Consider the following 17,032-nt stretch of genomic DNA (forward strand, 5'->3'; position numbering starts at 1 on the left):
AGCTGGAAGTCAAGGTGAATTTTGACTATTGTTGGTAGTAACATTGTAAATAATCGCTTTGTGTCAGCGTTAGGAAAGTGGTGCTTTACGAATGAAGAAGGCAGGTGATTACAAACGAAGAAGGCAGGTTGTAGAGATCTCACTGACCCATGTTTTTGTCTGGCAAAAGATTAGCCTGATTGAAGTAAAAGGTAACTTACCTGTCAAATATTTTCTAACACTGAAATCAACCCGCCTGTGTATCTGGAATGAATTCCGTTTATGCCAAAAGCTAGTATTGTCCTTAAGTGGTTTCCTTGTCTCTATTCTCTGTTTTTCTTGTTAGGATACTGCTGTGAGATAAACCTTTCTCGAACATTTGCTGCTTATAACATGGCATTCTCTACCCGCTTACCCCAATTGTCTCCCAACACATACCTCACAAAGCTGTATTTTTTCTTGTCCGAATCATGTTTTATTTTAAAAAATTGGAAAGCATTGAGTATATTAAAATCGGCCTCTCAATCACTGTTTAGGAATAACGGCTATTAAAATTTTAGTGTCTCCTTTTTCTTTTTTCCAAGTGTGTGTTTTGAGCATTTGCCACGTATTCTAGACAAAAGGGATAGTTCAGTGAAGAAAACATGCTCGCATGGGGCTTACATTCTGATAAATAATAGTTATTTATTGAGATGTAACTGACATATAACATTGTTTCAGATATACAGCATAATGATTTTGGTACGTGTATGTAATTTGAAATGGTCGCCACAATAAATGTAGTGAATACATCCATTACCACATACAGTTGCAGCATTTAAAAAAATACATTTTTATTGATTCCAGAGAGGAAGGGAGAGGGAGAGAGAGATGGAAATATCAATGATGAGAGAGAATCACTGATCGGCTGCTTCCTGCATGCCACACACTGGGGATCAAGAACACAATTTGGGCATGTGCCCTTGACCAGAATCGAACCTGGGATCCTTCAGTCCGAAGGCCGAGGCTCTATCCACTGAGCCAAACCGGCTAGGGCTGCAGCATTTTTTATTATAACTTTTAAGATCTCTCTCCTTGGAACTTACAAATACACGATACAGTGTTCTTAACTAGTTAAAACTATCGTCACCATGCTGTACATCACATCTATTGTAAGAATAGTGTCCTGTTTCTTGAGTTGAGATTATTGGAGAAGTAGGGGCGTAGATGCATTCTCTCCTGGGGTTGGGTCCAGCTAATATGTGAATCAAGAACGTCTTGAAGTTGCCCTTGTTAATAAGTTTATCTGTTGTAGTTAGAAACGTGACAGACTTGTACACTGGACAGCCATTTGATTTATCTATCTGTTCCAGGGGGCTGGCCTTCCTGAGGCAGCAAAATCATTTGCCAAGGGTATCCCTCAAGGAGGGTGTGATTAAAGCCACCCCCTCAGCAAAAATTCTTACTTAGATCTGGTTTTCATTTTTATTTTTTAATCACCACTCCACTTGCTTAATCTTTCAAGGCCATCTGAAGTAATAGTAGGTGCCTGGTACGTACGCAGTAAAGTGGGAGTCACGTGGTGGAAACTCAGTAAGAATGTTTGTTATTTACCGTCAGTGATTTTATCAGAATGCAGAGGATACTCCTCCAGGGGAAGCAGGGACTCTAAACCCAGGCCCCCTTGGAATCCATTTCAAGTGGCTTTAAAGTGATTGAGCCGTCTGTGTGCCATTCTACTTCATATTTGGGGTAGTTTGTCTTAATGTAAAAAAAGAAAAACTTAAATAAAGCTATGAAAGCAATTTGAAACTTACTTACTATTGTCTTGGGAATGAAAAAAGGTTGATTTTGCGAGCTCCGTTAAAAGGGTATCAACTACCTATTAGCCCAGTGGTTCTCAACCTTCCTAATGCCGCGCCCTTTAATACAGTTCCTCATGTTGTGGTGACCCCCAACCATAAAATTATTTTTGTTGATGCTTCATAACTGTAATTTTGCTGCTGTTAATGAATCGTCATGTAAATATCTGTGTTTTCCGATGGTCTTTATGGTTGGGGGTCACCACAACATGAGGAACTGTATTAAAGGGTCGCGGCATTAGAAAGGTTGAGAACCACTATATTAACCGATTCTCCTGTCCCCCAGTTCAAGGATTTCTCTGGAGAGAAAATCCTTGATCTAGAAAAGGAAGCTATATTCTTAGAATTCTGGTTAGATACCTAAGTGAGAAAAACTTCTTTTCTGCAAAAGTCCACATTGTAAATAATTTAGGTTTGAGGGCCACGGAGTGTCTGTAGCCACCACTCCACACGGCTGTGGCCCGCCCATTCTAGTGCACACGTAGCCGTAGACAGTATGTAAGCAAATGGGGGTGGCTGTGCTTCAATACAGCTTTATCTTTTTTCTTTTTTTACAATGTATTTTTATTGATTTTAGAAAGGAAGGGAGAGGGAGAGGGACATCAATGATGAGAGAGAATCATTGATCGGCTGCCTCCTGCACGCCCGCTACGGGGGATTGAGCCCGCAACCTGGGCCTGTGCCCTGATCGGGAATTGAATCACGACCGCCTGGTTCACAGGTCCACATTCAACCCCTGAGCCACGCCGGCTGGGCTAAAATGTTGAAGCTTTTTCTCTTTTGATTTTTTTCAAATATTAAAAAATGTGAAACCCTTTGTCAGCTGTGAGCCATACAAAGTCAAGCAAAGGGCTGGTTTTGGCCCCGATCACCCTGTAGTCAGAGGAGGAAGCTTTAGGACTTTCATTACACCTTTTCCAGGTTGTAATGGCATCTTAGTGCCTTGAGCAGTTGGCCCATTTCATGTGCTGCAGACACTTTAACCGGCTGTGGTTTATTATGGCAGAGGACACTAAAGGTTCTACCAGCTTAAGCTCTTCAGGTATCTCCAGGTCTAAAGTACCCGTAGGACTGAGGTCTGCGCTGTTCCTTGTGTCAGGGTGCTTTGCAGCTTTCCAGTAAGTGACAGCGGACGTGTCCTTCGTTCTGGCTGCTTCCTGCTGCACCCTACAGCTACGAGCGCCTGCCTTGCACAGGGCTTTGGGCAGTGTTTTCAACTGTGTTTCCACAGCCAGCCGATTGCAGCATTTCTGGTAACAGCCTTGGTCCAGGTTTGACTTGACGAGTTTCGTTTTCAGTGTTTGGTAACACACTACCGGCTTCCCCGTTATGCTGCTGGGCTTAGATAGCTGTGGCCACAGGGTGGCATGGTTCTCCTGTGGGCATGGCTTGCTTGTTGCTAAAATGGAAAGGCTTAAAACATACTGTGAGTAATGAGAATTCTCTCCCCTACTTAACATGGCATATATTTTTTAAATTGGTCAATTATAAACTTTGAAGCAAGGTCAATTAAGAAGAGCAGCTCATCTCCAAACACAAATCAATGCATCTTTAGATGTTAGGATAGGTCAAGAGATAGTCTAACATGGCTTTCTCTAAATTGGTTTTTCCACTGTGCATTATTAAGATTTACACAATACTGAGCCGCAGTGCTTTAAAATCTTTTGTTTATGGTCACAACACGAATTATATAATGTTGCTGGTTGGGAGAATGGTAGTTAGGGCTGTATTTCATAGACTGTGTTTAATTTAGCCACTGGCCTCCATTTAAAAAATTAACATATAAAACTAATAAAAGAATATCTCTGAATAGTTGCAGAGTCGTGGGCAAAGTTATTGGCCCAAGATTTTTGCCTGACTCCAAGAGTTTAGTGGTGGGTGTGTAAAGCGGAGTAGGGATTCCAGATGGTCAGGAAACACAAATTGTAAGAAACCCCCCCCCCCATCCTTATAGATTAAGAATCCTACCTAATAAAATAGTAATATGCAAATTGACCGCACCTTCGCTACGACAAAGCCACGCCCACCAGCCAAAGCCACACCCACCAGCCAATCAGGGCGAGTATGCAAATTACCCAACAAAGATGGCGGTTAATTTGCATACGCTGAGAGAGGGAGGAGTGAAGACTGAAGACAACTTAGAAGGAAGAGGGAGGAAAAGCGGAAAGCAAGGTGGCTGCCAGAGGGAAAGTCCGGGCGGGGCGGAGCGGGGTGGAACGGGGCAGAGCGGGGTGGAACGGGGTGGGGCGGGGCGGAGCGGGGTGGAGCGGGGCGGGCGGCAGTGGCGGTGGCTGCAAAGGCGGCGGCAGCGGCAGCGCACGCGGCCGCAACAGCCGCTTGCAGGATTTTCCTGCAAATGGGCTACTAGTATTATCATAAAGCTGAATGTGTTCCAAAAGTTTTTATATAACTGGTGGGGCAAAAGTAGGTTAACAGTCGTATAATTAATAAATAATAATACCAGAATGAACTGTGTTTTGTGTACGCACACCTGTAAACCTCCTTTGGCCCCAGCCTGTTTTAGCTGTTAAGAGAGAGGTGTTATCTTCATTGATGTGCCCAAGCTTATGCTCTTTGCACTCGGCCGCTGCCAGGCCAGCTCTGTCAGACGCCCCCACCTTTGCTGGGGAATGGGTGGGCCCGGCAGTGCTTTCTAGGGGGTAGGATTTAGAGAATTACTCCTCAGCTGGAACACAGGTTAAGGGCAATTCATCATATGCCTCCTCCATCCTCTCTGCCTTGTTTTTAGATTTGTCTTGATTTCTCCCTCTCACTCCCCTCCCCCCAAATTCATCAAGTAAATATGCCACCTGTTATCTTGTTAGTTTACTTATTTGTCTAATGACCTGTAATAAAATGTAAGCCTAAAGAGGGCAGAGATCTTATTTTTAGGTCACTTCGTATTCTCAGTGCCTAGAATACTGACTGGTATGTCGGTGCTCAATCGGTGTTTGTATTCGTGTAAACCTCCTAGAGTGGGGCACAGCTGAGATGATAATACATGCGATTTGCCTTAAACGTGGTGTTTTGTAAAGAGAGACTCCCAAGAGGAACCGTACTAACGCCTCCTTGCTCATCTCTCCCTTTCCTAGGGCGACTGTGTTGTCACTGTGTTGCTTGCTGAAGAGGACAAAGTTGAGGATGATGTAGTGTTTTACTTGGTGTTTTCGGGGTCTACCCTCCATCACTGTACAAGTACCCGGAAGGTCAGTTCTGATACGCTGGAGACCATTACTCCTGGTGAGTATTTGAGTGCAATCTTCACCAGTCTTTACGAGTTCTCGAACACTTTTATTCTGTGCTCACTAGTATGGAGCGATGGGAAACGTGCATCAGGGTGATAGAACTATGGTCACATCTTCATTTTTAAATACATTTTAAAATTAACTGTTTCTGTCAGACCTTGCTTGTTCCACAAAAAATTGGAGCCTACTAAAAATAAATGAAATAAAATGGTGCCATAAATGAAAAGATGAAAATCAGGCTCAGCAAAAATATCAGTTTATTGGAATGCTGAGATTTGGGGAAACTAAAGCACACGCGAAGGTGAACGCTCTCATGGGGTCACCGGTGTGACTGCATATCTGGTTCTGTCACAGAGGTCGAAACATCCGTAACACATTCCTCAGTATCTGTGGGGGAAAGGCTTAAAAAATCTCCATACAAGCCAGACTTGCCCCAAATTAACTAATTATAGTCATGGTAGAACGAGTACTTTGTTGCTGTTACATTTATAATTTTAACAGTTAAAAGAAAAATGTTTACTTATTAAATTTTTTTTCCAAAGTCAATGCTGTATCCACAGAAATGGCTGATAAAATAAGGACTATCTCTTGACCTATCCTAACATCTAAAGATGCATTGATTTGTGTTTGGAGATGAGCTGCTCTCCTTAATTGACCTTGCTTCAAAGTTCATAATTGACCAATTTAAAAAATATATATATTTTATTGATTTTTTTACAGAGAGGAAGGGAGAGGGATAGAGAGTTAGAAACATCGAGGAGAGAGAAACATTGATCAGCTGCCTCCTGCACACTCCCTGTTGGCGATGTGCCCGAAACCAAGGTACATGCCCTTGACCAGGATCGAACCTGGGACCTTTCAGTCTGCAGGCCGACGCTCTATCCACTGAGCCAAACCAGTTAGGGCTAATTGGCCAGTTTTTATCAGAAAACAAAAGCAAACACATTTGGGGGGAATCCCTACGAAGTGTTGACAATTGAACTCTTTTTCTTTAGAGAATAAAATAGATTTAATTTTAACGGAAACATTTCTTTTTACTAGTGTTTTTATATAACCCTGGTTCCACTTTATTAAAACAAATGCTGTAAAAAATTATTCCATATCTGGTCTTGCCAGTACTGAATCAGATTGCCAATGTTTTGTTGCTGTGCCATTTTATCTAAATTAACTTCATATCAAATCCTGGAAATTGTACCACATTCAAGAACTGGGATAATGACAGTTGAAATCTGTATTTATCCTTCTACTTGGCAAAAAGAGTTTTAAAAGTAAAGGATTTAAAGATACTAGGCAATTTTGTGAATATTCTCTCCCCCCACCCCCAAATTTTCGAGAGAGGAAATTTAACAAGGACTTCAGGATAGATACTGATTTCTTTCTAAAGAGTATTAAGTCTCCTTCTCTGTAATTTGAAGCTGCACTCCTCTTGTTTCCTGTGATGTGTGTCATGTCCGAAAGGCTGACCTGGAGGTGGAGGGCTGCTCACTCGCAGGTCCCTGTAGTGTCACCACTGGCCAGCATTTTAGTGTGCGGGGTGACTAGGAGCAGCTCCTCAGTGGGGAGGATCTGATTGAGCAAGGCACGGAGGTAATTTTTATAAAATTATTCCTTCCTGAATTATACAGACCTTAGGAGTCAAAGTTTGGGGGCGGGGTGGGTGGGAGAGGGAGAGAGAGAGAGTGCAGGGAAGCATCACCTACAAGGCGAGTGCAAGCAGCTATGAGAAAGGACAGATGTAAGGGGTGTAGCCCTGGGCCCTCGCTGAGATCCTCAGTCACGAGGACCAGGAGAGTCTGGCCTCTTGGCTGGAGGTAGTTATGTCCCACGGGCCTTCACCTTCATTGGTGTGTGATTTTTAAAATTTTAAAATTTTGATTTCCGAGAGAAAGGGGGAGGGAGGGAGAGAAACATCAATGATGAGAGAGAATCATGGATTGGCTGCCTCCTGCATGACCCACACTGGGGATCGAGCCCGCAACCCGGGCATGTGCCCTGACCGGGAATTGAACTGTGACCTCCTGGTTCATAGGTTGACGCTCAACCACTGAGCCAGGCCAGCGGAGCTGGCATGTGATTTTGTCAGTTTTGGTCACTGGTGTACGCTAAGAAAGGCTTGTTTTAGGAACCCCTGCCACGCGATGGCACAGGGTTTTCACTGTGTCCCAGTTCATTCTGGTTCTTAGAAGTTACTCTTTTAGAAAGTTGTGCACTGGTGCAGGCACACGTGCACACACTCATGGGCACACACATGCACTCTTTCTTTTGAAAAATGCAAAGGAGTCTCTTCTTTCTTGAATTGAGTTCTGGCTCGGGCAGGAGTCTGTGCCCTCTTCCCAGAGCTACCTCTGATCATTCTGTGCGTCAGTGAGCCGCGTTGATAGCCTCCGACTTCCTGTCTGCTGAGGGCAGAGTCACATTAGTCAGGATGCTTCATGGAAGGCCTGTACTTGCTTTGTGCATCCCAGTTACTGGACACATGTGCAGTCTGCCTGCCGCTGCCGCTGTGCGGGTGTCTGCGTGCTCTCCGCTCACGTGTGGCACTAGCTCTGCAGTCCTGGTCAGTTTGCTGACCACGGGAAGAAAAGAGCTTTGTGCCTTGTTCTTGCTTTTCATGTCGTGTTTCAGACCGACGGCTGGCTCTGGTTTCTCTTGAGTTTTCTGTGTGTTTTGCTGTCCATGTTTTGTAATATTTTAATTTTTACTAACGAGATGATTGGTTGACCTTTGAGGCAGCTACTTCTTGATGTTCATCTCTAACCTTTTATTTGGAGGGGAATAAGACATTTCTAAATTGTCTCCTTAAAAACAATACCACCTCGCCCTGGCTGGTTTGGCTCAGTGGATAGAGCGTCAGCCTGCGCACTGAAGGGTCCCAGTTCAATTCCGGTCAAGGGCACATGCCTGGGTTGCGGGCTCGGTCCAACGTGCAGGAGGCAGCCAGTCAGTGATTCCCTCTCATCATTGATTTTCTATCTCTCTCTCCCTCACACTCCCTTTCTGAAATCCATAAAAATATATTTAAAAAACACACCTCTTTGACTTAGATATTATTTCTTCTATTTTCTCACTGTTTTGCTTGTTTCCTGGTGAGAAGTTTATAATGACTTGTGTGTGTTCATAAAGAAGTTGTAAAGGATTTTAAAAGCATTTCTTCTTTTTTAAAGTATATTTGTATTGATTTCAGAGAGAAAGGAAGAGGGAGAGAGAGAAACATCAGTGATAAGAGAGAATCATTGATTGGCTACCTCCTGCACACCCCCTACTGCGTCATACCAGCTGAACAAAAGTAATCTTTTCTTGACTTACCTATAGTTGAAAGACTGTGATGCTCGGCCAGCGTGGCTCAGTGGTTGAGTGTCGACCTATGAGCCAGGAGGTCATGGTTTGATTCCCGGTCAGGGCACATGCCCAGGTTGTGGGCTTGATCCCCAGTAGAGGGGGTATGCAGGAGGCAGCCAATCAATGATTCTGTCATCATTGATGACTTGCCTCTTAGGAATCAATTAATATGTATTTATAGTTATATATTTATAAAATACATTTTAAAAAATTCTCATGTACATGCAAACACGTTTTACACACCAAATTTGGGCATCTATCATTAGGCTACCAAAAACTTGCAGTGGGTGCATACTTGTGCATATCATCTCATCTGGTAGAGTCTGGGTTGAAGACTAAAAATTTCCTTTAACCCTGTTTAGCCACTTCAAAGGGAAGAAAAAGACATTATTTTTCTGTTTTCCACCATTGACTAATAATGCAGCCTTTCTGTTAGAAGGTGTTCAGAGTGGGTCTGGGCTTGACTGAACCAGCAAGCACTTTGAGGGCTTCTTTTTGGAGAGCCGGGGAAACAAAGTCCCCATTGTTTCATCCCCAGAAGAGAAGGCCCGGATGGGATGTGCGCCGCTTTTAGCTTAACAGGAAATGAAGTCATTCTTGGGCCACGCTTCAGCAGTTTGTTTATCTGTAGCACTATTTCGTTTCCATGGCGACGGGTGCTTCCTGGAGTGATAAGAGACCTGTGGAAAAGCTCTTCCGACCTCATGAGCACACGCCTCCTGGCCTGCAGGCTACAAACGGTTTGGGTTAGATGCTTTGAAGAGGACCATGAGCAGTTACATTTTGTTTCTCTCTCGTGTTTTTGTTTATTCTGCATTCTTCCCCTTCCCTTAATTTTTTCTGTTCTGCCAAAGGCAACATCCAGCTCTAGAAGCTTCATGGGCCATGGTTACAGAGCTCTGCAGACTCTCAGGGCTGTTTTCTGGAGTGAGCCAAGCGAGCATTTACTAAGGGATAATAATAACAGCTAACAGTTTTAGATACCTGTTTTACGTCTGGTGATAGCATACCTTTGTGCACAAGCAAACAGGCTTCATGGTTGAATGACTTTCAGGAAATCCCAGACTGTCTGCGGAGGGTGAGATTCAAAGCTAATGTTTTCTGACTCTACAGCTGCTGCTTTAGGACCCCTTCCGTTGATTTCATTCAATTAGGAACAGCCCTCTCTCACCCCATAATTTACTTTGTATTTCTATTGTAAATGAACTGGACCTGCCTGTGGGATAAAGTCAGAAGGCAACTTAAAAATTGGAATTACAGTGAAGGTCATGTGTCTTTAACAGTTTATCTCTCTTCTTTCCCTCTCCGAATCCCCTGGGCCAGTGGTCGGCAAACTCATTAGTCAACAGAGCCAAATATCAACAGTACAATGATTGAAATTTCTTTTGAGAGCCACATTTTTAAAACTTAAACTTCTTCTAACGCCACTTCTTCAAAATAGACTCGCCCAGGCCGTGGTATTTTGTGGAAGAGCCACACTCAAGGGGCCAAAGAGCCGCATGTGGCTCGCGAGCCACGATTTGCCGACCACGGCCCTGGGCGAACTTCCTTCAGAAGAAGCACAGCCAGTTTTTCAGAACTTCCCTTTTTAAAAAGACCCGTGATTTTTATTTTCCTTTGTTGCTGGAGGATTGAGTGGAAGGGAAACACCATGGAATTGGACCTTGCTACTCTTCTCTCCATTGCAGCCTCTGTTTCCCATAGAAAGAAGTTAAATGGTGATGGTCACATTGCATTGGATGTTTTGGAATTGGGTATTATATTGAACTGGGTATGCGGTGTAGATGTAGGCACCTTGCGTTTCTGTGTGCACAAAGGCAATCGGGAAACGAGCGGCCCCTGCACATAGCCATGTCTCCAGAGCTGATTTGTGGCAGCCAGAGGTCCTGTGTGTGCATCTGCAGTGATTTTAGTTTTATTGTATTATAGACCCCGGTAACCTGGTTTTCAAAGTGTAGATTTTTTTCTCTAGACGCTTGATCTGAAAGGTTAGAAGGATGAGAAACGAATCTTAAGAAGCTCCTGAGCCTGATAGGAAACATTAATGTGGAGAGGACCCCTGCCAGCCCCGTGTGGTTGGATTCCAGACTGCAGGGCGAGGCCCTGGTTCTTCATCGGTAGTAACTCTTCCAGTTTACTCTGTTTAGTGGAGACGAATCCAGGAAACCCTCAGTTCTCCGGTCCTCTTTTAATCCCCAGTTTTCCTTTTGAAAAAGAAGCAAGCCTATAATCATATCAAACAAATTCCAGCTTTATGGCACTGTTCGCTTAAGATGATTCATAGTTTCTCCTCTAGGTTGTGAGTTCATGTCTGAAGGGGAAATTCTGGGCTAACAGTCAGATGGCTTCTCTTACATATCTCTCTCATGGCCTTTTCTGACATTCTGCCTCCTCTAGTGCACAGTTTTATTTTCACTTTATGCAAACAGAGCTGCCAGTAGTTCTCCCAGCCACTTTCTAAACAAATTCTTCTGCTAAAGCAGCGGAAGAGACGTGTGTGCCTACGTTGCTGAGCACTTGGCTTGCACACATACCTCATACCCCTCACCCTCTTCTATTTCTCTTCCCTCCTTTGTCCCCACCCTTCCGAGCAAAGTAAACAGTCCTCTTAGCAATTCCAGGTACACTGCTTCTGTACTCTCTAGTTAGGAGTCAGGTGGTATTGCTTCCCTGTGGCCATTGCTGTGTGTGTGTGTATGTGAGAGAGAGAGAGAGAGAGAGAGAGAAGGGGGGGGGAGAGAGATATGAAGTTGAAGAACTGGAATATGGTCTGAACTCTCTGTGTATATCCAGGTGATGTTGCAGTGCCGTAAATGGTATTAATTTTAGTGGCATTGCGACCCCCTTTCTGGTTCCAGATTTCAGGTTTCTCACCTTTGCATAGGTGTGGGGAAGGAGACGGGTAAGCAAGAATCAGGACTGTTTGTTTTTATTTTTTAACTATATTTTTATTGATTTCAGAAAGGAAGGGCAAGGGAGAGAGAGATAGAAACATCAATGAATGAGAATCATCGACTTGCTGCCTCCTGAAGGCCCCCCACTGGGGATGGAGCTCGAAACCTGGCCATGTGCCTTGACCTGGAATCGAACTGTGGCTCAGCCACGGAGCCACGCCTGCTGGGCTTGTATGTCTCTTATGGAACCCATTCCATTGTGACTTGGCAGTTATCTACAGCTTGTTTGATTCCTGTTTGTAAACCGGAAACTTCGGAAGGGCTGAGGCTTACCTTACTCATCTTTACCTTCTAATCACAGTTCCTGGGGCTTGGTGGCTGTCCAGCTATTGTTAGATGTTAGAACAGTTGAAAAGATAATACTCACTTTCTGCCAGAAAAACACCCAGCCTACTCCCTGACTCAGTGGACTTGTTTCTGCTGACATGGCTGTCTTATGTAATTAGGTTGGCTGCCCTTCAAAGAAAGATTAAGGTTTTCCCCCCTCATTTTATTGCAAGTTCAAAGTACATATTGAGCTGAAATGTGTACATGGGTGTACGCACATGCACACACACAGAGGGTCCTTTAGTTTCTTCAAAACTTCATAGAAAGAATTCAACTCCGAAGGCAGTGGGAGTATCTGGTAGAGTTGTGTGTTTATAGGGAGACGATCTTGGTGGTTCATGAACCTGTTATTTTGGCCTAATCGTTATACTGGCTTCTCATTCCAAGTGATGGGCGCCTTTCAGGCAGGGACAAAGCTATCACTCTTCCTCCTTTGGTTATAAGCAATTCGGTACAAAACTCTCGCATCATCGTGTGTATTAGGCCCTGTCCTTTGGCGTCAAACTTGAATTGGAATAATGGGTGTGTAACCTTGAGGTCTCAGTTCTCTCATCCATAATATGAGGACAACACTTAATAAATACATAGCTCCCCACTTTGTTGTGTAGAGAAAATGCCTGGTATGTAGTAGGTACTTGGTTAGTAAATACTTATTACCACTCTGCAATCACACAGCAGTGAGAGACTTCTTCTGTTACAGGGTAAAGGGCTTAGGAGGTCCCTGGGGGAAAAGTATGTGGAAAATCACTTTTCTTATTCTCATTGGAGACGGGGGGGGGGGGGGGGGGGGGGGGAATGACTGTTTTCTCTAGCAAAGACAACCGAAAGCTTAGTCTGTTCTGTCCAAGTCTGAAACCTCTGTTCGCATGTGCCCAGGGTCATGGGCCATGTAGGGGTTTCACTGGGCCTCCCGCCCGCGGAAAAGCAGTCCCTGCGTGGGAATGGACTCAGGGGAGCCATGGATGTGCAGGTGCCTGCAGCTAATGAGGCAAAGCAACATCAATTCCCTCTCCTTTACTTTGTTCTCATCAGAAAGGTATTTTTTAAAAATATATTTTTTCTAGAGGCCCGGTGCACGAAATTCGGGCACGGGTAGGGTCCCTAGGCCTGGCCAGCGATCAGGGCCGATCAGGGCCTTCTGGCTGCCGGCCAGGGCCTCCCTTCCCCTATTGCTGGCAGCAGGCCGGGGCCTTCCTTTGTTCCGTGCCACCACCTGGTGGTCAGCGCATGGCATAGCGAGCAATTGAATTTCCAGTCTCTCGGTCGAACTCCCGAGGGGACACTTTGCATATTAGCCTTATATATATATATATATAAATTGATTTCATAAAGGAAGGGAGAGGGAGAGACAGAAACATCAATGATGAATCCTTGATCAGCTGCCTCTGGCATGCCCCCTACTGGGGATCGAGCCCGCACCCCAGGCACGTGCCCTTACCAGGAATTAAACCATCACCTCCTGTTTCATAGGTCGATGCTCAACCACTGAGCCATGCCAGCTGGGCGAGCTTTCATTTTTTTAGTTTGTTCAAATTGAACAGCCACAGTTCAGTATATATTGAGATACTCAGAGACTGTTCAGTGCCAGGCATTATGCTGTACGTATGGTGACAACTGAGATACAGTTGTCTGCTGTTTGCTAAGGGACTACCTGGTACTTGCAAACAGTAGAGCTGGAAATGGAGGTTTAAGAAGCTTGGAAGATGGCTGTCAGTTCAGGGAAGGAGGGCTTCTAGGAAGGGAACTGGCCTGTCATGCAAGAAGGGCAGGGAGGCCATGCGAGTCCTTTCAGCGGGAGGACGCTAACACTGTACTGTCTTCCTCGTTCCGTGTATTTCCTCCAGGTCACGACTGCTGTGAGACGGTGAAGGTGCTGCTGTGTGCTTCCAAAGAGGGCCTCCCCGTGTTTGTGGTGGCGGAAGAGGACTTCGAGTTCATCCAGGACGAGGCGTACGATGCAGCCCAGTTCCTGGCCACCAGCGCTGGGAACCAGCAGGCGCTGAACTTCACCCGCTTTCTTGACCGGTCAGGACCCCCGTCTACAGACGTGAATTCCCTGGATGAGAAGGTGGCCCTCGCTTTCCGACACCTGAAGCTGCCGGCGGAGTGGAATGTGTTGGGGGCCAATCAGACTTTGCACGGTAAGAACTTAAATGCCCCCCAGGACACGCTGAGTTTGGAATCCTTACAGGGTTTTTTGGTTTGTTTGTTTTGTTTTAATTCTCACGGGAGGATATTTTTCCCATTGATTTCCAGAGAGCATGAAAGGGAGGGAGGAGGGGGAGAGAGAGAGAGAAAGAGAAACATCAGTGAGGGTGACACATCGATTGGTTGCCTCCTGCACTGCCCCCACCAGGTCTGGGGAACCTGCAACCGTCAGGAATCGAACCCGAGATCCTTCAGTCCATGGGCCGACACACAAAACAACAACAAAGAAACCCCACACTGATATTCCTTAGTCAGATAGGGTTTCCCACGTAGTTATTCTTGTGGCGGATGCCATCTGCTGGATGTCATGGTTTTATATACGAATTTAAATGAAACAGTCTAAACCTGGGGTCCAGTAAATAACAGCCTCTTCCCCCCCCCTGAGTTCAAATCCAGTTGGGAGATTTAGCAGTTACACAGCTGGAGGCGGAAATGTTTTTCTGTTCCTGATAAAGCTAGACTGGAGGACTGACATTAGACCTCCTGCCCGAAGGATTTGCTGTCCTTTCTGCCTTATCTCTCCAAAGAGCTGGACAGTCACAGGACTGCCCTTCAGTGTCCACCCAGCTTTGGTGACCGTGTTATTTAGGGAGAGCGGACCGGAAGTCACCCCTCTGCAGGTAGCAGACCCTGAGGAGGGATGCCCAGAGGAGGCTGAGCCAGGGGCATGTTCAGTTCCTGCTCCCACAGACCCATCAGCTACATGTCTTCTTCCTCCCAGGACCCCGTGGAAGATTGGTGAGGGGTGTTCGCCAGCTTTGCGTCTCTTGTATTCACTGACTTGAACAGTTAGACCTGTGATCAGCAGCAGAAATGCCGCCCCCTACCCTCAGGGACTTACTGGACATGCCAAGGCCGTCCTGCCCAGGTAGAACACAAAGGAATATTAGACTCTGAAATCAAGTCAGGAAGAAATGACGTTTCCTGCCTTTTTCTTGCTAATACAGAGTCCAAGAACCCTCTGCAATGCCAAGACCTAGAGATCAGCGTGTTTGCCCTCGTGTAGGGCGTGAGCTCCTTTCCAGACCGTAATGTTGGGGCCAGATGCCCACAGCCCCACCGCGTCTGCGTGGCCTGGGAATGCGTATTCCGGCTGCCATTCATGCATCTCTGTCAGGATGGGCTGCAGTGGTTACTTGTGGAGCTCCCGATGTTTCTATGGTTTTGTTTGTTTGTTTGTTTAAAGAAGGCACGGGAGTTGGATAGTTTGTTCATGTTACCATATTAACAAGAAATCCATTTCACCCTGAACAACATGGGTTCCAACTGCGCAGGCACTCTCAGACGCGTGTTTTCTGTCCACGGTTGGGAATCCCCCTGTGCAGAGGGCTGACTTAGTTACACGCTGGTTTTTGACTGCGCAGGCGGTGCCCCTACCCCCTTGTTGTTCAAAGGTCAGCTGTATTAGAAAAAGCGCAGGTCTGAAGCTTAGGCGTATCAGTTCCCCTCTCTGGGCCTTCGCTTCCTTGTCTTCCATAGAACTGGCCAGCTTTAATATTTTTGTGGACTTTCCGTGTGCTTCTTTTTTTTTAATTATTATTATTATTTTTTTAATATATTTTATTGATTTTTTACAGAGAGGAAGACAGAGGGATAGAGAGTTAGAAACATCGATGAGAGAGAAACATCGATCAGCTGCCTCTTGCACATCCCCCACTGGGAATGTGCCCGCAACCAAGGTACACGCCCCTGACCGGAATCGAATCTGGGACCCTTGAGTCCGCAGGCCGACGCTCTATCCACTGAGCCAAACCGGTTTTGGCTTCCGTGTGCTTCTTAAGCTTCTGTTGAACAATTGCTCAAGTAGTGCTAGCACAGGTTAAATCAAATGTGGACACTTAGGAAAATGCATTAAAATCACAGTAAGATACCATTACACACCTATGAGGAAAGCTAAGGTTAAAAATGCCAGCCCTGGTCGGTGTGGCTCAGTGGATAGAGCATCGGCCTGCGGACTGAAGGGTCCACTTTCGATTCAGGTCAAGGGGCATGCACCTCGGTTGCAGGCTTGAACCCCGGCCCTGGTCAGGGTACTTGCGGGAGGCGACCAATCGATGTGTCTCTCTCACATCGATGTTTCTCTCGCTCTGTCCTCACCTTCCCTTCCACTCTGTGGGAGTGCAGAGTGACATCACCACTCTGGAAGACAGTTGGGCAGTTTTCTTATAATGTTACATGTGCATTTCTGTATGACCCAGCAATTCCACTTCTGCCGATTCATCCTAGAGAACTGAAATCTTACATTCGCTCAAAAAATCTTCACACAAGTATGCCTATGGCAAGTTATTTATAATCACCAAAAACTGGAAGTAACCCAGATCTCTCCCACTCGGCAAATATATAAACAAGCCGGTACATCCACACAGTTGAATATTACTCAGCGATAAGAACTATTGACATGTGCAACAACTTGGATGCATTTGAAATGCATTGTGCTAAGTACAAAAGTCAGTGTCCAAAGGGTGTTTACTCTGTGATTTCATTTATGAGACATTCTGGAAAAGGCACAGAAACTAGATTGGTCGTTGCCAAGTCTAGGGGTGGGGAGAAGCTGACAGCAGAGGGGTATCTGAGGGAATTCTTTGGGTGTTGCAGTGGTTCTGCATTGTGGCAGTGGTGGTTATAAGAACACATGCATGTGTTCCAAGTCACGAGACTGTACAAAAGTGAATTTTTACATACATTGAACATAATTAAAAGAACAAACGAAAATGAACAAGTTAGGGGCATACTTTACAAGGTGAAATGCATGGGAAGATCTTGATATATATGCCTGCCTTTGAGTCAACAATTTCGAGCAGGAATCTGATCTCAGGAGCTAGATTCGAATTCTGCAGTTTTAACTGTTCAATCCGTTGTGGATTAGAGTCTCCAAAGACTGAGTATTTTAAGGGCAGAGTAGCTTCAGTTGAGAGAGGCTTGCTTGCTGTCCCAGGATGAATGTAGAGGAACATTCTGCTCACGTCGAGTTGTGCCTCTAATACTTTTTAAAAGTTGTTAAAAGAAAGAAGGTACCAAGTGAGCTTGTGGCCTGGGATAATGAAACAGGTAAATAGGGCACTTGTTACCTAACAGGACTACTTGCTATTAAAAGCGAGGGTGTTTACTGGTATTCCAGCTTAATGCTTGTACAAAGGAG

The 17,032-nt window shown here is 45.2% G+C and overlaps 1 protein-coding gene across 6 annotated transcripts in view; it reads left to right on the top strand.

Moving 5' to 3' along the window:
- Positions 1-17,032, top strand: part of AKAP13 (A-kinase anchoring protein 13) — a 184,537-nt gene that overhangs the window by 58,108 nt on the left and 109,397 nt on the right. For all 6 annotated transcript variants that reach the window (XM_079763884.1, XM_079763881.1, XM_079763883.1 and 3 more), the window contains exons 3-4: positions 4,913-5,060; positions 13,530-13,826. In XM_079763884.1, coding sequence (XP_079620010.1) covers positions 4,913-5,060; positions 13,530-13,826 — 445 coding nt within the window. The remainder of the gene's footprint in view (positions 1-4,912; positions 5,061-13,529; positions 13,827-17,032) is intronic.

The sequence above is a fragment of the Cnephaeus nilssonii genome (genome assembly GCF_951640355.1).
Source record: "Cnephaeus nilssonii genome assembly, chromosome: 24".
In the NCBI taxonomy this organism is placed as follows: Eukaryota; Metazoa; Chordata; class Mammalia; order Chiroptera; family Vespertilionidae; genus Cnephaeus; species Cnephaeus nilssonii.